The sequence below is a fragment of the Acomys minous genome (genome assembly GCF_964271855.1).
Source record: "Acomys minous genome assembly, chromosome: 6".
NCBI lineage: Eukaryota > Metazoa > Chordata > Mammalia > Rodentia > Muridae > Acomys > Acomys minous.
In genome coordinates this window covers 111,912,060-111,925,143 of record NC_140487.1, presented here as the reverse complement: position 1 = coordinate 111,925,143, position 13,084 = coordinate 111,912,060, and the positions used below count along the sequence as shown (strand labels likewise).

The window sequence follows — 13,084 nt, the reverse complement described above, 5'->3', positions numbered from 1 at the left end:
TGTCTTGAAACCACCCCCCCAAAAAAAAATTTTAAAAATCACATACTACTTACTCATGGAATACTCCACTTGCAGTAATTAATTACACATCATATGCACATCACATATCACACACACACACACACACACACACACTGCACGCATCACCCACACCACACAAAGCTATCTATATCGCACCCACACGCGAAACATCCTATCCATGCATTCGTCACACACCGCATACACTCAGCATTATCACATACACCACATCACAGCACACACCACACACATACATCCCAGGTACTCACATATCATGCACAGGGCATGTACATGCTCCTCCGTTCTGGGCCACCAAAACACCCTGAGTCCCACCAGGCCTTAGGGGCCTAATACATTCACTCTCCCTTCTCTGGGTCTCTCCATTTCCCCAGCATTTGAGGACCAGCAGGGTATCTCTGAAAGCAAATCACACCCAAGGATGTGTCGAAGGTGGTGTTTGAAATAAGTGGGTCAAATACCCATCAGTCCAGCGAGGGTCTCCAATGGCTCCTAGTATATCTGTTTTTGTTTTTGTTTTGGGGTTTTTCGAGGCAGGGTTTCTCTGTGTAGCCTTGGCTGTCCTGGACTCGTTTTGTAGACCAGGCTGGTCTTGAACTCAGAGCGATCCGCCTGGCTCTGCCTCCCAAGTGCTGGGATTAAAGGCGTGCGCCAGAACTTGTGCGAGATGGGCTGGGTCTATTGAGAGAGCCAGATCACATTCCCAGAGTCACATCCATTGCTTTTCTGGGCAGCAGCAGGGCGCCGGCCAGGCCCCACTCTGACCCCGACAGGTTGCCCCCCTCCACCGTTGTGCACCCCCCAGGTCCTCCCCCCTCTCCCTCCCCACCACACCAAGGCCCTATAATCCTCCTCACCTCTGCCGTCATCTTGGCAATGAGCTCTGAGGAAATGGCCCCGCTGAGCACATTCCGCCTCAGGCCCGGGTTCCTGGGGTCCTTCAGGTTGCTAATGCGGCTGCGCACACGGTTCCGGTACTTCATGTCGGTGCCCTTGAGTTCCTGATAGATATGTGTCTGGGTCAAGGGCCACCTTGCCATCCTTGGAGGAGCACGGAAAACGGGAGCCTGCTACAGGGGTCACGGGTCATCTCTGTAGCCTCTGCTTAATGGACATCTACTTTTTGAGCACTGAGGTCAGGAACAGCCTCCAAGAAGAGGTCAGACTGCAGCAAGCACTGTGGTATGAGGGGAACTCGGGGGGGGGGGGGGGGGAGGGGGACTCGAGGGGGGAGGGGCGGAACAGGCACGCTGGTTTTGTCTGAGTCTCTCATGTGACCTCAGGTGAGCCACATGACTTCCGGGTCTAAGTTCCCTTCTTTAATAAATAAACAAACAAACAAACAAACTGGGGCTGCTAGGAGGCATCAGTGCAGCATCACGGGCAAGGAACCATTGTGGGGCATGGGGCATGTCAAATGCGCCAATATTCAGAGTGCTAAGAGGAGGAGGATGAAGGTAACCCTCTAGTTTGGAAGGACCCAGAGTCAAAGGACTAGCTGTCAAAGGAAAAGGTCAAGAGCCACATGTTTCAGGCTCTGAGAAGTAAGTACAAAAGCAAACCACTGGAAGCTGAGCATGGTGGTGGTGCTCGCCTTTAATCCCAGCACTCAGGAGGCAGAGGCAGGCGGAACCAGCCTGGTCTACAAAGCAAGTCCAGGACACCCAGGGCTACACACAAAAACCCTGTCTTGAAAAACTAAAGGCCAAGCTGGGCACAGTGATGCACACCTGTAGTCTCAGCACTCAGGGAGGCAGAGGCAGGTGGACTGCTGTGAGTTCAAGGCCAGCTTGGTCTACAAAGAGAGTCCAGGACAGACACAGCTATGCAGAGAAACCCTGTCTTGAGAAAACAAAAAGAAAAACCAAACCAAACAAAAAACATCAGAAGCTGGGGCCACTGAGGGGGCAGAAGCAGATGGATCTTTATGAGTTTGAGGCCAGCATAGTCTACATAGCAAGTTCCAGAAAAGCCAAAGCTACAGAGACCCTGCCTCGAAAAACCAAAAAGCAAAACAAATGAAACAACAAAACGCAGGGGGCAGTCCTGTTCTCCCCACACCCTCCGATTTCTTTTGAGATGTGGTCTATCGTAGCCTAGGATAGCCCAGAATTCTGTGTGGCTGAGGATGACCTGAGTGCTAGCTTCATAGGCAAGTGCTCTACCAACCCAGCTACATCCCTCAGCCTCTCCCAAGGAGTCTGCTCAGAAAGCTCCCTCCCTCTCAGGCTCCGCCCTTCATCCCAGGGATCCACTCTGGGGACGACTGGCCGGTTACTTCTCCCACAAGCAGATGAGGAAGCCAAGGCTTAGAAAGGGTTCAGGTTCTTGCTCCAAGGGCAGAGAGCAGATTCCTACCAAGGCCATGGCTTCCAGCCAGGCCTCCTTCCCAGCAATGCTCTGTCTGTCCACACACAGGCAGGAAGTCAGCCTTGGCCGCAGACCACAGTTACTTCTGTCCAAGCCCAACAGCTCAGATCTTCCCCTCCCTGACTCAAGACGCAGGGCAGGGCCAGGGAGAGCAACCTCGTTTTCTTGGTCTCCTGAGCCAAGCAAAGACAGAAAGATGAAGCCGTTGCTGGGAAAAAGCACAGCCAACAGGGACCAGGGTAATGCCCAGAGTGGACAGCTGACTGTCAGGAACTGGTGGAAAGGAAGTGGAGCTGTGGCTTTTGTGCCATTTTTGCTTTAATGTCGTCTGTCCAATAAGAGCGTGAAAATAGCTGGGCGGTAGTGTCATACATCTTTAATCCCAGCACTCGAGGAGGCAGAGGCAGGTGGGTCGCTGTGAGTTCGAGGCCAGCCTGGTCTACAAAGCAAGTCTAGGACAGCCAAGGCTATGCAGAGAAACTCTGTCTCAAAAAAAAAAAAAAAAAGTGAAAATACCAGGTAGTGGTGGCGCATCCCTTTAATCCCAGTACTTGGAAGGCAGAGGGAGGCCGATTTCCCAGTTCAAGATAAGCCTGATCGGGCTAGAGAGATGGCTCAGCAGTTAAGAGCATTGACTGCTCTTCCAGAGGACACCAGGTTCAACTCCCAGCAACCACACGGCAGCTCAAAACTGTCTGTAACTCCAAGATGCAACATCCACAGACATATATGCAGGCAAAACACAAATTTAAAAAAAAAAAAAAAAAAAAAAGATCAGCCTGGTCTACAGAGTGAGTTTCAAGACAGCCAAGGCTACAGAGAAACCCTCTCTCAAAAAACCAAACCAACCAAACAAAAACAACAACAACAACAAAAAACCGTGCCACAAAGCATCCAGGAGCCAAACTATAAGCTTAAAACTGCCATTCAGAGCGTCTGTACTGTGGGTATAAGGGGACGCTTGGGGACACTGGCCCCTCTCTCATTCCTCGGGCACACACCAGTGTCATAGATTAGGATCAGGTAGAGAGCAGTCCTGGGGTCTCTGGGGACCTTTCAGAGGGTCACACCCATGCCAGTTAGTTCAGGGTCACTCCACAGAGGACAGACCTTTGAGGAACACGGAGCATTAGGAGTCCTGTAGCATCCTTCCCTCCACTACGATAAAAAGCTAAGCGGCCTGCTGTCGCTTCAGCTCCCCTTCTAACGAAAGAGACGGGCAATGGAGGAAACAAAGGAGACAGACAGACAGACAGACAGAAGTGGGACTAGGCACCAGGCCACCCACTCCGCTTCAGACTGAGCAGGGAAGCCACCGACTGTTCTGGAGAAGGTGAAGGTGAACTCTTGTAACCCGGAAGCTCTGGGTTCCTGAATTCACGGGAAAAGGTGAGAGTGTACCTGCTGTGAGACTGGGAAACGCAAAATGTGCAGAGGTATAGCCAGATAACCAACGAGCGATGGTTAATAGAAAACACCAGGGGATATCCTGGGGACTAGGGGTGGCTTCAGGCAGGAGACAGAAACAGGCAAGTTGGATGTCTTTTTTTTTTTTTTTTTTTTTTTTTTTTTTTTTTGGTTTTTCGGGACAGTGTCCTGGACTCACTTTGTAGACCAGGCTGGCCTTGAACTCACAGCTTCTGCCTCCCAAGTGCTGGGATTAAAGGTGTGCACCACCACACCTGGCTGTTTGTTTTCTAGACAGGGTTTCTCTGTGTAGCCTTGGCTACTCAGGACTCGCTTTGTAGACCAGGCTGGCTTCGAACTCACAGAGATCCACCTGCCTGTGCCTCCCCAAGGAGATTCTATTTTTAAAATGTACTTTTTTCTTGGGGGCGGGGGTACACAGCAAGGCTTTCAGTCCAGCTGATACCCTGGAACTCCCAGTCCTAGTTTCCTTGTCTATAGAATGAAAACGCCAGCATGTACACAGGGACGGTCAGAGCCTACTGCCTGCTTAATGGCATCACAGTGTGCAGTTCCAGAGCTGTGCCTATCAGAAGCATGCTGCCCTCTGTTCACTCAAGATCCGGGAGGGGACGACCAGCTGAGACACATATGGCATGGTCTATCTGGCCCAGCAGCTGAGCCCCCAGGTCCTGAAGTCACACTTTTAGGGTTCAAACCCCCAACTCTGCTGGCTACATTTAGCTGCAGGAGCTTTGAGAGGTGACAGCGCCTCCCTGAGCTTCCGGTGCCTTACCTGCAACCAGATGAGCCCAGGGGACCCTCTGATGACAGGCAGAGAAAGACCTAACAATCTCAGCCTGTGCTCAGGGGCTCTGATTCAAGGGCAGAGCAGGGAGCTGCCTCCAGCGCTGCTCCCACACCCCACCAACTAGACAGGCGAGGCCTCCCAGGCCCACGTGATATGAGGATATGGTCTTCTATTTCTGAGGCCAGCTTGTCACAGTTTACTCCATAATCCTTGAAATCATCTAAAAGAGATCCGAGAGGCAGACATTAGCCCTGCGTGGCTTTGCCAGGGGTGCCTCTCTCTCTCTCTCTCTTTTTTAAATAATTTTTATTTTATTTATTTATTTTGCCAGGGGTGTCTCCTGACAATGGTATTCCTGTACCCCCATCAGAGACTCTGCCTCAACAAACAAACAAACAAACAAACACAAGCAAGTACGTAAATAAATAAATGGCTTCAAAAGCTGGGCAGTGGTGGCGCACGCCTTTAATCCCAGCACTTGGGAGGCAGAGGCAGGTGGATCTCTGAGTTCGAGGCCAGCCTAGTCTACAAAGCAAGTCCAGGACAGCCAAGGATACACAAAGAAACTCAGTCTTTAAAAAACAAAAAACAAAAAACAAAGGGCTGGAGAGATGGCTCAGAGGTTAAGGGTGCCACCTGCTCTTCCCAAGGTCCTAAGTTCAATTCCCAGCAACCACATGGTGGCTCACAACCATCTATAATGAGATCTGGTGCCCTCTTCTGGCATGCAGGGGTACACGCAGGAAAACTATGTATACATAATAAATAAATATTAAAAAAACAAAGACAAAAACCAACCAATTAAATAAATAAATAAATGGCGTCTCACCTGCTGCTTCCTCCCCCTCATCCCCAGGTCAAGCCCTCACCTTCTGCCTTCAGGGCTGCTGACAGCATCTCCACACACTTGTCTCGGACAGAGTCCCCTGTGAGATAGCAGGGGGCCAGGAGACAGACGGAGGGGGCGAATGTAGGAGTTGAGGGGCTGCTGGGGGTCTTGGGAGTTTCCACCTTCGATGTGCTGCTGTTGGATCTAAGGGTGGCAATCAGTAATGCACACGTTGACATGAGGTTAACAAACCATTGATGGGGAGTTGCGTTCTCTCCCACATTCGAGGTGCATCATAGAAACAGATGCGTTATGTAGTGTGGTGGACTACACCATCTGCCTTTTAATCCCAGCTCTTGAGAGGCAGAGGCAGAGGCAGGTGGATCTCTGTGAATGCAAGGACAGCTTGTTCTACCCCGGAAACTGCAGGCCAACCATGGCTACATAGTAAGACCATGTCTTTAAAAAATGAGTTAAGCCTGGTGTGGTGGCGCACGCCTTTAATCCCAGCACTCGGGAGGCAGAGGCAGGTGGATCGCTGTGAGTTCGAGGCCAGCCTGGACTACAAAGTGAGTCCAGGACAGTCAAGGCCACACAGAGAAACCCTGTCTCGAAAAACCAAAAAAAAAAAAAAAAAAAAGAGTTAAAAGGGGCTAGAGAGATGGCTCAGAGGTTAAAGGCACTGTCTGCTCTTCCAAAGGTCCTGAGTTCAATTCCCAGCAACCACATGGTGGCTCACAACCATCTATAATGTGATCTAATGCCCTCTTCTGGCCTGCAGGTATATATGCAGAAAGAGCACTGTATACATAAAAATAAATAAATAAATAAATCTTTTTAAAAAATGAGTTAAAATATATGAGCTGACTCTGGTCACACACATGGGAGCCTATACGAACTCAAGTGCAAGTAATAGAGCTTCTGGTGCCTATGTTCCTTGCCAGCCACTGTGCTCTACTTGTTACAGGACAAGGAATGCCCAATAGTTGGGCTCTAGCTTTCCTGAGCTGATCCATGCATCCACCTATCCACGGATCTACTCCTCTATCACTTATCAGGTCTCTACTCTCCAGAAACTGCAGCCAGGGGCTGGAGAGATGGCTCAGAGGTTAAGAGCACTAGCTGTTCTTCCAGAGGTCCTGAGTTCAAACCCCAGCAACTACACGGTGGCTCATAACCATCTATAATGAGATCTGGCGCCCTCTTCTGGCGTACAGGCACACACATGCGGGCAGAATACTGTAGAAATAATAAGTAAAAGAATAAGCAGCTGAGCCGAGCAGTGGTGGTGCATGCCTTTAGTCCCAGCAGAGAGAGGCAGGTGGATCTCTGTGAGTTCAAGGCCAGCCTGGTTTACAAAGAGAGTCCAGGACAGCCAGGACTGTTACACAGAGAAACCCTGTCTCAAAAAAATATTAAAAAAAAAAAAAGAGTAATCAGCCAAGTGGATTGCCTTCCTTCCCTCCCGGAGCTCACAGTCTACTGAGTAGTGTTTATCTACCACCATGTAAGAGGCCTGGCTCTTACCAGGCACCAGAGCTGTGCCGGGCACTTCTTTTTTTTTTTTTTTTTTTTTTTTTGGTTTTTCGAGACAGGGTCTCTCTGTAGCCTTGGCTGTCCTGGACTCACTTTGTCGACCAGGCTGACCGGGCACTTCTTGAACATTTTCTAGTTTAATTTTCATAGGAGTCTCAGGTGGTCAACACCCTCACCATCCTATCTACAAACAAAGAAACAAACTTGGAAAACTCCATCACTGAGCTGGAATGACCCACCAAGACAGAGAGCCCAGGGCCTTCACCTTCGTTGTCCATAAATACTGACACTAGACACATTGTCTACAGTGACCCATTCACTCCAGTGACTAGATGAGAGAGAGAGAGAGAGAAAAAAAAATATCTCATAGACCAGGCTGGCCTCAAACTTACTATGTAGCTGAGGATAGCTCCTGCTCCCACCTTCCCACTGCTAAAACTATAGGTGTGCATCCCTGACTGGTTTATGAGGAACTGGGGATTGGCTTTGAGTATGCCAGGCGAGTATGCTAATAACTGAGCCACACCCCCGGAAGGATTGATCGATTGATTGATGTCTGTGTTTGGTATTTGTGTATTTGTGTGTGTGTGTATGAGAGAGAGAGAGAGAGAGAGAGAGAGAGAGAGAGAGAGAGAGAGAGAGAGAAGAGAGAGAGAGAGTGTGTGTGTGTGAGAGAGAGGGGGGAAGAGAGAGAGTGTGTGTGTGAGAGAGAGAGAAAGAGAGAGAGAGCGAGTGTGTGTGTGTGTGTGTGTGTGAGTGAGAGAGAGAGAGAGAGAGAGAGAGAGAGAGAGAGAGAGAGAGAGAGAGAGAGAATGTGTGTGTGTGTGCGCGCGCATGAGTGCACACAGAAGTTAACCCCAGGTGTTTCTCAGGAGCCAGCCACCTCATTTGCTGGAACCGTGCTAGCTGGCTTAGCCTGGCCAGCCAGGGAGCCCCAGGGACCCTCCTTATCTCCAGCTTCTCATGAGCGTTGCGGACTGCACTCATGTTTGCTGAGCTGTCTCTCAGTCTGTCTGTCTGTCTTTTCTTTTGGGGGAGGGGGATTGTTTGGTTTTTTTGGTTTGGTTTGGTTCTTGTTTCTCTTTGTAGGTTTTGTGTAGCCCTGGCTATCCTGGAACTCACTCTGTAGACTGGGCTAGCCTCAGACTCAGAGATCTGCCTGCCTCAGCCCCTACCCGAGCCCCCGAGTGCTGGGATAAAAAATGTGTACCACCGTGCCTAAGTCTGAGGGCAGGACTGACTGAGTAGCCAGCATTTCCCAGGGTTAAAAACAGAAGTCCCTGGAGAGATGGCTCAGAGGTTAAGGACACTGAGCGCTCCTCCAGAGGTCCTGAGTTCAATTCCCACTAACCACATGGTGGCTCACACCCATCTATAATGTGATCTGATGCCCTCTTCTGGCCTGCAGGTATACATGCAGGCAGAGCACTGTATACATAATAATAAATAAATAAATCTTAAAAACAAACAAAAAAACAAAGGGCCCAGAGGTTAAAAGCACTGACTGCTTTTCCAGAGGACCTGAGTTCAGTTCCCAGCAACCACATGGTGGCTCACAAACATCTATAATGTGACGCCCTCTTCTGACCTGCAGGTGTACATGCAGGCAGAACACTGAATAAATAAATAAATAAATAAATAAATAAATAAATATTAAAACAAAACAAACCAGAAGTCCCTCCTACCTGCATGTTTCAGCTCACAGGGCATATGCTCAGAGAGACACTCTCCATCACCTTAGCTTTCTTTTATTTTTTATTTTTTGTTTTCGAGACAAGGTGTAGCCTTTGGCTATCCTGGACTCACTTTGTAGACCAGGCCAGCCTCGAACTCACAGCCATCTGCCTGCCTCTGCCTCCCAAATGCTGGAATTGAAGGCATGTGCCACCATACCTGGCTCACCTTAGCTTTCTTACTGCATAGCACTTACCCAAGTCTATAATTAACTTGCTCGTGTGTGTGTGTGTGTGTGTGTGTGTGTGTGTGTGTGTATGTGTGTATGTGTGTGTGTTTATAAACACTGCCTGCTCCCATTCTCAAATGACAGTCCACACAGAGACCGTGTGGCTCATTCACTACTGTAACACACCCCACATTTAGCAAGTGCTCGCTAAAGCACTGTTGAATTCATGATGGAGAGAGTGGACTGACCATAAAGGGGCAAAGGACCAGAGAGTACAGGTGGAGCTCGCCTGCAGGGAGGAGGCACATCCTTTCTGAAAAGCAGCATTCCTATTTCCTGAGCTTACAAGAGGGTTCACTGTCCTATTCCTCATCAGAAAGGAGTCCTTGCTGATACGTGTGGCTGGGCATACATGCGGACCAGGGCTCACTGAAGAGCATGTAGAGGAAGCCCACAGGACAGGGCTTGGAAATTGGAAGTAATGACAGCTGTCATATTTGGAATGCCTACACAAGCTCCAGAGCTGCGTGTGGCAGCGCGTGCCTGTGCTTCCAGGACTCAGGAGGTCTATGTAACGAGGGCTAGTCCCATACCCCAGTCCCTAAAGAATCCAGGCTTTGATGGCTCAGCAGGTGAAGACAGCTTCTACCAAGCATAGTAACTTGATTTTAACACTTAGAACCCGCATGGAGGAAAGAGAAAAGCAATTCCCCAAAGTAGCCAGGCTTGGTGGCCTACACCTTTAATCCCAGCCCTCGAGAAGCAGAGGCGGGCGGATCGCTGTGAGTTCGAGGCCAGCCTGGTCTACAAAGTGAGTCCAGGACAGCCAAGGCTAAACAGAGAAACCCTATGTCGAAAAACAAAAAAAAATAACACATATGTCTAGGTTTAGAGGCAAACTCCAAAGTCTAGTTACGCCTACCATGGCCTTGGGTAGGTTTTTCACTCTCCAGGTGCCTCAGTTTTCCTCACGTGTAAAATAGGAATAAAAGTAGCATCCAGCCAGGTGTGGTGGTGGCGCATGCCTTTAATCCCAGCACTTGGGAGGCAGAGGCAGGTGAATCTCTGTGAGTTCAAGGCCAGCCTGGTCTACAGAATGAGTCCAGGACAGCCAAGACTACACAGAGAAACCCTGTCTGGAAAAAAAAAAAAAGTATCAGGTCACTTACACTGCATAGGAACGTTACTTTTCCACGCTCCACACTTGCAGCGTGTGGGTTTGGAGCAAAGCCAGGTCTTCCATCTCACCATCTGAGCCTCACACTGACCTTGGGAAGTCCACATTATTTCCACCCTGTAGATCAGTAGAGCCCGTCTCACTGAGTGAAACTGAGCTGTCTAAAAATCATCCTTCCAACTTCCACGTGGTTGTGTCAGACAGGAAACGCTGTCTGTCTTTCCAGTTCTCCCAACTCATTTCACTCTGACTAGAAACATGAGTTGTTTGTTTGTTTGTTTTCCAGAGTCTTCTTGCCAGTGCAAAGTGAAGCTGGTTGGAGCACTTTCCCCTCCCTCCTGGTAGGACCCCTGGGTCTGTGCCTTCCAGCTTCACTAGGAGCTGGCTGCCTGCATTTTGTGACTGTTTGTGTTTCAGGCAGTCACACTCATACGATTAGGGGCTGCTGGACTCCAGAAAGGGCATCATCAGTGATGCTCAGGAGTTAGGTACATTTTATCTGCACCTTTGTCCTACTCCCAGGTCTGTCAGCCTTAGCCTCAGTGCCAGCGATAGTTTCGGGTCTAAGAAATCCTGCCTGGTGCTTAGCAGGGGAACAGGGTTGGGGGGTGGGGGGTGGGGGCGGGGGGGGGGGGCAGGGAGTGGCCAGCTCGCTGCTTTTGTGCGCCACCTCGAGGACGATCCAGTTACTGCAGTGGCCAAAGTCTGGATTCTGGGCAACCTATCTGAGCACAACTTTTTCTTTTCTTTTCTTTTTTGGTTTTTCGAGACAGGGCCTCTATGTGTAGCCTTGACTGTCCTAGACTCGCTTTGTAGGCCGGGCTGGCCTCGAACTCCCACCTCTGCCTCCTGAGTGCTGGGACTAAAGGCGTGTGCTAAGCCCTGAGCGCAACTTTTTACTCTGTTACCATGGGGCCTCTCATGCTTGTGTGTTTGTGCGTGTGCGTTCCAGCTATTGTTCCCAGAACACCTGCTCATTCCCATTGCCACACCTTTGCACTGCTGCCCAACTCCCAGCTCAGGCGTTCCCTCTTCGTGAGGTATTCCTTGACATTCTTCCTGTGCTCCCACTGCGTGCTATAGCGACTCCATTGACTCGCATTGGTACGTGACCTCTGTACTCAGAGGTCCAGAGTTTTGATCTTTGCCTGGCCTTAAAGGCTGCACCTTGCTGGGACACGTTTTGTATCCTATTGTATCTTAGGAAAACCTACATGTGTGGCCAATATTTACAATTGGGAATTTCATGTGAAGAAATATTAGTATCTAGCTTTCCTTAAAAACAGGAAAGCTGGCTGGGTGGTGGTGGCGCACGCCTTTAATCCCAGCACTTGGGAGGCAGAAGCAGGCAGATCGCTGTGAGTTCCAGGCCAGCCTGGTCTACAATGAGAGTCTAGGACAGCCAAGGCTACACAGAGAAACCCTGTCTCGAAAAAACCAAACCAAACCAAAAACAACCCAAAAACTGGAAAGCTGGGGCCTGGAGAGATGGCTCAGCAGTTAAGAGTATAGGCTGCTCTTCCAGAGGACCCAGGTTCAATTCCCAGCACCCACATGGTCGCTGACAACTGTCTATTACCCCTGGTCTGGGGGATCTGACTCTCACACATACGTACAGGAAAACCATCAATGTACATTTAAAAAAAAAACCAATTATTTTTAAAAAAAACCTGGAAAGCTTGGAGAAATGGGCTCAGCACTAAGATCAATAACTTGCTCTTTCTTTCTAAGACTTACTTATTATATATACAGTGTTCTGCTTGCACGTACACCTGCACACCAGAAGAAGGCATCAGATCATATTACAGATGTTTGTGAGCCACTATGTGGTTGCTGGGAACTGAACTCAGGACTTTTGGAAGAGCAGCCAGTGCTCTTAACCTCTGATCCATCTCTGCAGCCCGTGTGAACTTGCGCTTGCCGAGGATCTGTTACCTTCCCAGCATGGCTCACAAACCACCTGTAACTCCACACCCAAGGGATCTAATGCCCTTTTCTGGCCTCTGAGCTCTGGCACATGTAAGATGCATATAACCTCATGCACGTAAGCACACATACACATAGATGAATCACTAACAACATAAAACACAAAACTGGAAGACTATGGGTTGGTGAGACACACTTAACAGCTGTCCTTGCTGAGGAAAAAAAAAAAAAGAGGAGGGGGAAAAAGGAGAAGAGAGAAGAAAGGAGGAAAGGGAGGGAGAGATTAATGACTGATAGTTTCCAGAAGAAAGACTACAGCTCCCAGCTTCCCTTGTGGAATACAAGAGCCATTGCTGCCTCTATAAAGGGCCACATCTCATCTGTTTGTTTGTTTGTTTTTTGAGACAGGGTTTCTCTGTGTATCCTTGGCTGTCCTGAACTCACTTTGTAGACCAGGCTGGCCTTGAACTCACAGAGATCAGCCTACCTCTGCTTCCTGAGGGCCGGGATTAAAGGAGTGTGCCAACGTACCTAGCTTATATCTCATCTTTTTTTTTTAAAGATGTATTTATTTATTATGTATACAGTGTTTCACCTGCATGTACACCTGCACATGAGAAGAGGGCACCAGGCCTCATTATAGATGGTTGTGAGCCACTATGTGGTTGCTGTGAATTGAACTCAGGACCTTTGGAAGCACAGCCAGTGCTCTTAACCTCTGAGCCACCTCTCTAGCCCGAAATCCCATCTTTTAATGTAAGCATTTTGGCCATCCATACATCCAGGTAATAAAGACACCTGCCTCCTCACTGCAAATAAACATGGTCCACCTAGGGTCAGACAAAACCTCTCTTTATTTCCGCCTTCCGTCTCTCTGTAGTCGCCTTAAATAATCTAATAGAGATGACGAGGGAACAAGAAAACAGAACTGAAAGGGTAGAAAGTCCAAGAGTCTAAGTAGAAGACAAAATGGATTTTCAAGACCTGCTTCTGTCTTTTGATCACCCATCCCTGATACCGAATCCAGTAGAGAACAGTACAGCGACATGGAAGACAACACATTCTGTTTGACTGACTCTCAGAAGAAAA

At 49.1% G+C, this 13,084-nt stretch overlaps 1 protein-coding gene and 1 long non-coding RNA gene across 2 annotated transcripts in view; one reads left to right on the top strand and one right to left on the bottom strand.

Annotated features, from left to right (window-relative positions):
- The window catches only part of LOC311601058, a 403,201-nt gene that overhangs the window by 26,654 nt on the left and 363,463 nt on the right, over positions 1-13,084 (top strand). The window lies entirely within an intron of this gene.
- Positions 1-13,084, bottom strand: part of TCEA3 (transcription elongation factor A3) — a 37,164-nt gene that overhangs the window by 7,920 nt on the left and 16,160 nt on the right. Inside the window, exons 6-8 of the mRNA XM_084788343.1 lie at positions 5,494-5,657; positions 4,789-4,844; positions 894-1,049 (exon numbers count right to left, since the gene is read on the bottom strand). Coding sequence (XP_084644469.1) covers positions 894-1,049; positions 4,789-4,844; positions 5,494-5,657 — 376 coding nt within the window. The remainder of the gene's footprint in view (positions 1-893; positions 1,050-4,788; positions 4,845-5,493; positions 5,658-13,084) is intronic.